Source organism: Mesocricetus auratus, unplaced genomic scaffold (genome assembly GCF_017639785.1).
Source record: "Mesocricetus auratus isolate SY011 unplaced genomic scaffold, BCM_Maur_2.0 Super-Scaffold_100014, whole genome shotgun sequence".
NCBI lineage: Eukaryota > Metazoa > Chordata > Mammalia > Rodentia > Cricetidae > Mesocricetus > Mesocricetus auratus.
Window position 1 is genome coordinate 11,419,445 of NW_024429197.1, and position 9,350 is coordinate 11,428,794.

Here is a 9,350-nt window from a genome sequence, read left to right on the forward strand (position 1 = left end):
GCAGAGCTGAGAAGACAAGGCCAGGCTTCTGGAAGAACACATGGGGTGTTGGGAAGCTCGGGGCCAGGCTAGATAGCTGGGCATGCAGGGATCCAGAAAGATGAATGCCTGCAGTGAACGCTGGGTAGAACAGCCAGTGCAGCTCACCAAGTCACAGCCAGGAGACCTGCTCATGGTGGTACTGGAAGCTTGCTCCTTTGTGAGGGTTCAAACTCGTGCTTTTTTTTTCCCTCTAGGGACTGTCCTGCCCCATCCCCACCCTTCCCCATCCCAGAGAAACCAGCCTATCGTAAAGAAGCCAGCCTGCAGCAAACTTCAGACTTTCAAGACTGTTCCACACCACAGAAAACCAACTTCATTTTCTATTTGGAATTTATATCCAGACTCTTCTAGATGCCACAAATGTTTTCTATATTGTGATACAGAAATTGTCAACTTTTTGGTCTATGAACTGCTTTTAAGACATTTGGGTTTTTTTATGGGGTGATTGGTAAAACCTTTCCTCACTCATTTCCAACTTAGACCCTGACAGGATCCACAGACTTCTCCAGAACCGGCAGAGAACCTGTCAGCCGTTATAGGTCAGAGCCAGCTTGTGGGGCCTCCTGCTCCTCCAGCTCCATACCTCCTGAACGACACAGAAACTTCATGCACCAGTGAATGTCAGTTAGGGCAGATACCCGGGTCAGAGACCCCAGAAACATGACATCCCTTTGCAGGGCGTTTGGTGAGGCAGAGACCTCAGCTGAGCACATGGTGTCTCTCTCTCTCTCTCTCTCTCTCTCTCTCTCTCTCTCTCTCTCTCTCTCTCTCTCTCTCTCTCTCTCTCTCTCTCTCTCTCTCTCTCACACACACACACACACACACACACACACACACACACACCTTTCTGTTTGGAACTTTTGGTCAGAGACTTCCGTTGCTTCAGGTAGAGCTAATACTGTGAACATTTGGATGCACCTGTGGCCTTCACCTCCCCAGCTGACCGTCTGTCCCTCATCAGAAACAGCAGCTTCATCAAGTGTTCCCCAGCTCTCATCTCAGGAGACCAGGACTCACGGAAAATTAGGCACTTTTGGCTAAAAGGGCCAGTGGAACATTTTTAGCTGTAGTTTGGGGAAGGAAACTTAATGAGGTTTTTAAAATCAGGTCTTGTTGTTCAGGAGTGCACTTCACCCAGGGGAGTGTCGACTTTACCTCAGTCAGGCCCCACTAAGAGTGCTTCTGCTGGACCTCCTCCTACCTGACACGGGAAGGGATGTGTCCTGTGACCTTTCTTCCCTCACAGGCAGCTGTCTGAGGATGTCCTCCAGGAGCAAGGGTATTTAACCTCCTGGTGGTCAGCCCTGCTGGTTGGGGTTTGCGTGAACCAACTCTGCTACTGTCAGGTTTGGGGGGCTTTATTTTATTGTGGGTTTTGGATTTAGTTTCCTTTTTTTTTTTTAAATATTGGTTTCGAAAAGGGAGCCTGATGTCCCCAGTTGGTGGTGAGAATTTGGACTTTCTTTTTCCCCAAACAGGGCCTCTGTAATCCTCCAGTTTACTTCCTACAGATTTGCCTGGAAGCTTCTTAGATTCCTAATTCTAGGCCAGGAATGAACTTCATGAGGGTTGACAGCGGATTTCTGGCAGCTGTGGCTGAGGGCTGACGGGCAGTGAGAAAGCATAAGGAAAGCCACAGTAGTCTCTGGTCTCCTGGCTGAAGGCTCTTTACACAAACTGAGCGACTTTGAACTGGTTTTGAGTGTGCATTTTTCTTTTAGCTCCCATGAGACTGTTACCAATGGCAGCTTGCTCTAGGGGGAGGACAGACAGACAGGCTTGGGTCCTACTCCCAGAAGCAAACTGGCAGACTGGTACAGGGCCTGAAGTGACTGCTGTCTGGTGGGACTGAGCCAGAGTTGGCTGTGCTAGGGAGTGGAGTTATCATGGGCTCCAGCTCTGAGACCCAGGAGGAGAGGGGTCACCTACCCATTCAGCACTGGGCTGGGTGCTATCCCCATCAGGACCTCAGACCTGGGAACCTGACCTCTGCTCCTCTCTGCTGCCTTTGTCTGGAAATTGGACCAGACTTCTGATGTCCCCCAGGCCTCATCCCCGTCTTTGCTGGCTCTGGCAACAGATCTTGGGATATGATAATTGTTTGGCTTTTTCCTTCTTTCTTTCTGCAGTTGGTATGAAGAACAAACTCTGTCCAGGTAGGAGTAGTGAGAGGGGAGGAGAGTCCCATCTCCAGGGTCGGGACTTGGTAGGAATTTTCCCAAAGTGACTCAGGCACACCACAGTAACAAACCCAACTGCAGTTTTATTTTTACTTCAGAAGTAGATTTCCTTCAAACCAATGAGATCTCTGCCACCCACCCACAAAGCAAGCCCTATATTCCTAAGCTGAGGGCCCAAGGAGGCTAACTCCGGGGACTCTCCCCCAGGCCAGCAGTGTATTCTGGGGGACGCTGAGCAGCTGGCCCACCTGAAGAAATGGAGCTGGAGTTCCGGCCTAGCCAGCACCCCCAATGCTCATGGGAGATAGAAACCCCAGGCTGGTTGTTTTTACAAATCTCTCACAGATCTATTATTTTGATGACAAAAATGAAGGAGCTTTGTAAATTTTTTAAAAATTATGAATCATATCAAGTAGTTGTTTACATTTGACAAAATAGGAACTATGGCGGCAGAGCCCAACTGAAAATGCTTAGGTGAGATGGGCAGTCATCAGGCCTGCTGTCTGCGCCTTTCATAGTGACAGATGTGACTGTAGTGTTTTAGCTAAGTGTTTGGTCTTGCTTCTTGTATGGCATTTTTCAATAAACAAACAAAAAAAAACACCTGACTGTGAGGATTGATCCACTTTAAAATTTCTCTTCTAACAAAAGCGTGGAAAGTAAGTAAACCTGCCCTGCGCAGGGGAGACGAAAAGGGGAGCCCCTCGCTGTGTACAGTCAGCTGTCCACACTGGCCAGAGTGCAGCTCCGGGCTGTGGAAGGAACTGCCGAGAACTGGCAGACGCTCTTTGCCAACTGAGGGAGACTTGCCACACGGGCCAGACAAAAGTGAGCCGGACCTGTCTCTGGGAGCAGTGACCCCAGGGGCAGGGCACTGGCAGTAGTTAGCCAGGCTGGGCCAGCCCACATGGCTCGAGGAAGAATGGGCCCGAAGTGGTAGCAGTCAGAGGTGCTGTCGCTCTACACAGCTGCAGAGGGTCTCCATCCCACGCCATTGCCCGCCTTCCCCAGCAGGTCCCACCTCCATCCCCACTGCCACCTTGGAGGGAGTCTGCTCCAGACTGAGGCATCCCAACCTACCACTGTTGCCAAGGTACCGGTGCATCTCCCGATGCTCTTGGCCTAGCCTGCAGCCCCTCAGGTACCTGTCCCGGCTAAGGCCACATGCCTGAAGAAATTCCTGAGGCTGAATCATGCTGGTGTCCACATTGACACATGCCCCCGAGGCTCGCCTGATGCAGCTGGCACTGCTCTATGCATGCAGGTCAGGAGCCTGAGTGGCTGCTGGCACCACAGCATCCATCCTAGCTTCAGAGGTGACAGAAGCAGCTAGTGGACACTGGACTTTTGGTGTCCTGGTCCCATGGTCCACGCTGGTAGCCTCATATAGCAGGTTATCCCTTGCACCTCAGACTCGGGCCCCCAAGTCCCCTCCTAATTTGGCATAGCCCCCCAGGCTGAGTCTGTCCAGCCGTGGCCAGCTTCGATGGGCACAGTCCCGAGCTGCTGGGGCCCCTAGGAGAAGCTCCCCCAGGCCCAGGTCCAGAGACTTGGAGTGCTCAATGCAGGAAGCAGAGGGCTGCACCGTGATGATCACGTGGCCAGTCTGAGTCCGGGGACCCCAGGGTGGTGGTAGTCCTGGACCCTTCAATGGGTAGCTGTGGAGCAGCGCAGGCAACCCCGAGCGAGGATTGGCAGGCTCGGACCGCAGGCTGCGCACCGACGGGACGGGCGAGGGACCCCGTCTCGGGGCCAGGTCCCAAGTCTCATGCTCCGCGACAGTGCCCGGGGACCCATGCGCTGGACTGGGCAGCAGTGCATCCCAGCTGGGGCCGTCGGGTGGCCGCAGCGCCTGCGCTCTCAGCACGCCCCGGCGGAGCCGCCGTGTTTCCAGGTCCCGGTTCTCGTAGAGCAGCGTGTTGGCACAGATGAACACGAACAGGCCGACGCCCATGATCACCGGCCCCAGCAGCCGCAGGCGCTCGTGAGGCCCGTGCGCGCGGCCGGTCCTCGGGGCGTGGGCGTGGGAGGCGCGGCCGGGCCAGTAGCCGGCCACGGCGATGCCCATGCCCACCAGCACCACGAGCGCGCCCAGCGCCGCGAACGCCCCCGACGGCGAGCGCAGCCGCAGCCGTGCCCGCACCCGCAGCGGCTCTGGCGGAGAGCGCGGTCGCCGGCGCCGACCCAGGCGCCGGCCCAGACGCGAGACGCGGCCCTCGGGGCTCCTGCGCGCGCCACCGTCTCCTGGGCTCCCGGCTGTCATCCCGCGCTCGTCCGGGCGTTCTGCAGGGACAAGCAGTGAGGCAGACACTGACCCGACGGGCCGGCCTCCGGAGGAGCGACGCGCGGGGCCGCCTCGGTCGGCCGCTTGGAGATCCCTGGCGGCCACCCCCGGATTTTCCCGCGGCCGCAAGGCAGGGAGCCGCCCCCGCTCGGGTTTTCCGCAGCGGAGCTGGGAGCCAGCGTTGGCCGGGCCCGCGGGCAGAGCGCAGGGAGGGGGCTGCGGGGCTCGGGTGCAGCCGGGGCTGCGGGGCTCCTGCAGCCTGCGCGCGTTCCAGCTGCCCGCGCGGGCAACCCCCTTCTCCCCGAAACCGCGGCCCGGGTAAGTACCTCCCGGGCTCGACCCCACCCCCGCACGTGGCCGCCCCGATGTAACCAGAGGAGGGGGCGCTCGGACCGCCCCGGGGCTGCAGGTCTCGCGCGCTCGCCCCACCTCCCCCCTACTGCGCTTTACGTACCGCAGCGAGGACCGCCGGGGGTGTCTCTGACTCCGGCTTCTCCTTGCTCGCCCCCTCCTTGCAGACTTCCTCAGCCAGCACTGGAGCTGCAGCAGGAGAGACTTGAGCTAGACTCTGGGAAGCCCGCTCTGGCCGAGACCAGCCAGTCAGAGCAGAGGAGGCAGCGACCGACTTTGTCCAGGATTCTTTTCCACTCCTCCAGAAGAGGCCTCCCCCTCCCCCCACGGCCGGGCTAGGACTGGGGCTGGAGGCAGGGGACTGCCAGTGCCGGACTCAGGACCTCGCCGGACGGACTGTCCTCCCGGATCTCTCGTCGGCCCAGGCAAGGCTGTTCCCAGATTGCGGTGTTTCCGATTCGGGCTCCCGGGGATGAATCATCCCCCTTTCCCGCCGCCTGGCCTCTTTTTCCAGCCTCCTCCGCCCGAGGCCTCCGTGGGCCGCGTCCCGGCCGGAGCAGCACCGCCCCGGGGTCGGGGCTGCACGCTGGAGCCGCTCCAGGAGACCGCTCGCCGTGGCCCGGGCACCGGGAGGCCGCGGGCAGCAGGGATCGGGGCGTCTGCTCTCGGCTAGAGATGACCCCGGGGTCCCGGAGAGAAGCGGCCTAGCCCGGGCCTAGCCGGGATCGACCCCCGTCCGGGGCCCCGCAGGCCCGGCCCCGACCCCTGCGACCCCCCTGCCGCCTCCAGAAAGGGCGCGGGGTGACTGAGCCCCGCCCCGGACCCCGCGACCCGCCTCCGCCTGCGCCCTCGACGGAGAGGCGCCGGCCCGGCCCGGCCCGGCCCGGCCCCGACGACGGCCCCGTTCGCTCCGCCGGGCGCGCGGCCAGTTTCCATGATGCGGACTCGGCCCGGGAGCCCCCGCCTGGGATTGATTAGCCCGCGGCCGGCGCTAATGAGAGCCGGCTGCGCGCGGCCCGCGCCCCTCTGCCCCCGGAGACCAGCATCCCCGGCCACAGAGCCCCCACGGCAATCTGGAGCGCCCTCCCGCTCCCTCTCCTGTCGGGCTAACTTCGGAAGCATCTTTCGGTGCTGACCCCAGTTCCGTACTCACTCGCTGGACCTCTCTGTGACTTCCCTGCCTCCCGGGTCCTTCTGTCCTCCCGGGGTGTCTGGGCCACTAGCCCAGCTTCAGTCTCAGCTGCCCGGGCGTTCTGCTCGGTCCCTGAACCCGAACCTCCACCCGCGAAGGCCTCACTAACCAAGGCACACTCCTGTCAGGCTCCTAACTCCGCTGTAGTCCTAGTCCTAGCGCTGCCCTTGTTTTATCTCCTCATCTAGTGAGCCTGGTCTCCCCCCCCCCCCCCCGTAGCCACTGTCCTCTCCAGGCCACTCCAACTCTTAGAGTCCCAGTGCTCTGGCCCCCGCTAACTGGTTTGCTCCGAGCATCCTTGCACTCAGCATCCTTGCTGAACCCGTCCACGGCTCCCTGGTGCGGGCCAAACAGTGTCAGCCCTTCTTGTTTGAGATGTCCTTCACCCTCTCACCTGGCCGGTGTGGCTGAATCTCCTTAGGGCCCCGGCCTCTCTGAGCTCTGGCCCCAGGGCTCAGCCAGTTCCCGGCTTTTCTGTCAGGAACACGGGTTCCCCCTTCCACCTCACGCTCTTCCAGGGCTCTGGGCCCTAGCTCCAGTCCCTGGCTTTCCCTCTGCACACAGGTGAGCGAGATTGCTCTTGGGGACTGGATATCTGTGTCTTGGGTCCTTGCCGGCGTTGAGATACGAGGGGCGAGGCTGTTTCTGCCTTGCTCCTTCCTGGAGCCTTGTTCTCGGGGGAATGTGTGTCCCAGCTGGCCCTCCACGCTGGAGGAACATGTGTGAGGCCTGTGTCTTCCCCCACTCTCCTCCTGTTCTCCAGGCTGGGCCTTGGCTGGGGGAGGAGGAGGGAGGGAGCGAGAGAGAGAGAGAGAGAGACAGAGACAGAGACAGAGACAGAGACACAGAGAGAGAGAGAGACAGAGAGAGAGACAGAGAGAGAGAGAGAGACAGAGAGAGACAGAGAGAGAGACAGAGAGAGAGACAGAGAGAGACAGAGAGAGAGACAGAGAGAGAGACAGAGAGAGAGAGAGAGAGAGAGAGAGAGAGAGAGCGAGAGAGCACCTAAGCTCGATACGGCTCAGTTTCCCCATCTTTGTGAGAACAGAAATAACACCGAGGAGGGTTTGCAGGGTTGAAAGGAGCGCACATGTTGAACACCTGGCACAAAGAGCATGCCAACAAACAGCCCGGCCTCCCACCACGGGCTTCTCGATGAGCGGAAGCGGGTGGTGACAGGCCCCTTCCCCAGGGGTAACCTGTCTCTAACTCTCTCTGAGACCTCTGGAAAGCAGGAGAATCAGGGAGATAAGGAAGCCGGTGGCGGGGAGACACACACTCCCTCCCGCAGGCCTCCTGCAGAGAGACTTCCCAGCCTGACCCTTCCATCCTGTCTCTGCAGATGTGTGGCTGGCTAGTGGCCTGTGTTGGGACAATGATAGTCCCCAGGCAGTCTGGATCCCTCTCAACTCTGCCCTGGCCTCTGTATGACCTGGATGCCTTCCCTTCTGGACCGGGAGGAGCCTGGATGGATGAGGTAGAAGCTGGAAATGCGACACCATCACCTGGAGGTCATCCTGGGGGAGAGTGCAGTGTGCCCATCCCCCCACCCCTCCCTCAGTTACAGAGACAGAGGGACAGATAGGCAGGCACAGCCCTACCATATTAAGGGCCTGGAATCTTCCTCATTGCTTTAGGAAAGCCTGTACCGTCTCTAGAGGACACTGCTGATGGCTGTATGGTCCCTGTTCCTGGTGATCTTAACCCAGGGATGCCTAGCTCTTTCAGAGCTGTCCAGGGGACAGAGTGTGGTTCTCCATCTCTGCAGAATGGTGTTCCGGAAGTCATTCTCTCTGCCAGCATCTGCCCTGCATCTTTCTTGGGCAGCGTGGGGGTGGGAGCAGTTCAGTGAGCTGTTTCATAAGGTGAACCCAGAATCCCAAACCCAGGGCTCCATTTCCTGAACCCGGGAGATGGGTAGTAACTTGCCCAGGGCAGCCCAGCCAATGTCGGGCAAAGCTGGCATCCAGGCTATAGTTGTGGTCACATCTGGAGGGCAGGCCCCACTTAATCCATGCCCCACCCTGGAAGCTCTACACTGAGTGACATGGACTCTTACTAGGTGTCCTTAGGCTGCTGGCATAGCCTGAGGAAAATGAATGTGTCTCTGTGGGTCTCTGTGGCAGAACCTGATGACCCAGGAGCCACTGAGGGAACAAGGTACTCGAGGTGACAGCAGCTCCCACAACAGTACTTGGGTGGAAGGTTAATGGGTTCCTCTCTGGAGTTCTTTGTACGGTCTATGAGGTGGACTGTCACCTATATCACAGTGTGGAACCAGCCCCCCAGGGGGTATCCAGGCTTGCCTATGGTCACGTTTATGCCAAAATAAGGACATGGCACTAACCACCAAAGGGCCTTGGAGCCTCCCAGCAGTCCCTCTGTAAAGTGAGATACCGAGGGCAGTCAATCTCTTTAGCCAGGTCTCTGGGTTGGCTGTTGAGGAGCAAGTCCTGGGCCCTTCCACGTGTTCCCTCCTGGGGACAACAGCCTTGTCCAGCTAAGGCTGTGGAGGCAGCTGCTGCCCTAGGGGAGTCCCAGCTAGTCCCTCCAGGAAGTGGTAACCTCCGCTCTGCTCTGAAGACCCTAGGAGCTCAGAGCAGGCATCTTCCCCCTGGACCAGAAAGACGGTAGAGCAGGGAGTCCAGAGGGGGCCAGGGCTGGGAAAAGATTCTAAAGCTTGGGAGAGAAGGGGCTACATATGATTTGAGAAGTTGATCTGCCGGGGGGGTTGGAGCAGGGCTGCTGGCTGGAAACACGGCCACACACATGCTGACCTAGTTGGTCCTCTCCACAACAGGTGTACCCCTCGGGTCCTCTCCCTCCTCCCTCTGAGTGCTCCCAGCTGGCAGGTCACAGCAGGACCCTCCAAAACAAAACCAAGAGAAAATTGCCTATGGGGGGGGGGGATAGCTGCCTGTTTACCTCTCTGGGTCTGGGCCACACGTTTGGAAAATGTGCTCAGGCTAAGCCCTAGAGAGGAGCAGGGCTGCGGGTCACCCACCCCTCCTGTGTGGTGGCATCTCCCTGCTGTGAATCTCTGTGGAACTATTTCCGGGATTGTTTTTGCGCATGGGCTGGGAAAAGCTAGTCAGAACTGTTGCCTCTCGGGCTTCACAGTAGGATCTTTAGCTGCTGGGGTGACTGGGGAGGTTGCAGGGTTATCGCTCTGCCATCCCTAGGCTGTGGCACTAGCTTTGTCTTAAAATATGCTTGCTGTCTTGTCCCCAGGGTCCTAAGTCCAGAGACCGAGCAGAGGAGTTGGGGACTCCAGAGGACAGTCAGGATTTCGCTGGAAGCT

The 9,350-nt window shown here is 58.9% G+C and overlaps 2 protein-coding genes across 16 annotated transcripts in view; one reads left to right on the top strand and one right to left on the bottom strand.

The window, feature by feature from the left end:
- The window catches only part of Epb41 (erythrocyte membrane protein band 4.1), a 151,937-nt gene extending 149,112 nt beyond the window's left edge, over positions 1-2,825 (top strand). For all 13 annotated transcript variants that reach the window (XM_040756470.1, XM_040756464.1, XM_040756472.1 and 10 more), the window contains one exon: positions 237-2,825. The gene's annotated coding sequence lies outside the window, so the exon portion shown is untranslated. The remainder of the gene's footprint in view (positions 1-236) is intronic.
- Tmem200b (transmembrane protein 200B) lies at positions 2,286-6,128 on the bottom strand. Of its 3 annotated transcripts, none has more exons than XM_013120253.3 (3): positions 6,011-6,128; positions 4,961-5,046; positions 2,286-4,505 (listed from the first exon to the last, which is right to left on the bottom strand). In XM_013120253.3, exon 3 carries the CDS (start codon positions 4,483-4,485, stop codon positions 3,631-3,633), a length of 855 nt encoding a protein of 284 aa, XP_012975707.1. In that variant the 5' UTR covers positions 4,486-4,505; positions 4,961-5,046; positions 6,011-6,128; the 3' UTR covers positions 2,286-3,630. The 3 variants fall into 3 exon arrangements, with proteins under 3 accessions (XP_012975707.1, XP_040612421.1, XP_005079591.1); XM_040756487.1 differs by lacking the exon at positions 6,011-6,128 and adding an exon at positions 5,241-5,296; XM_005079534.4 differs by lacking the exon at positions 6,011-6,128 and adding an exon at positions 5,241-5,359 and having other exon boundaries at positions 2,286-5,046.
- Positions 6,129-9,350: the final 3,222 nt, after the last annotated feature.

Coding starts and splice junctions, on each gene's coding strand:
- Tmem200b (XM_013120253.3), bottom strand. CDS start 4,485: ATGACAGCCGGGAGCCCAGGAGACGGTGGCGCGCGCAGGAGCCCCGAG.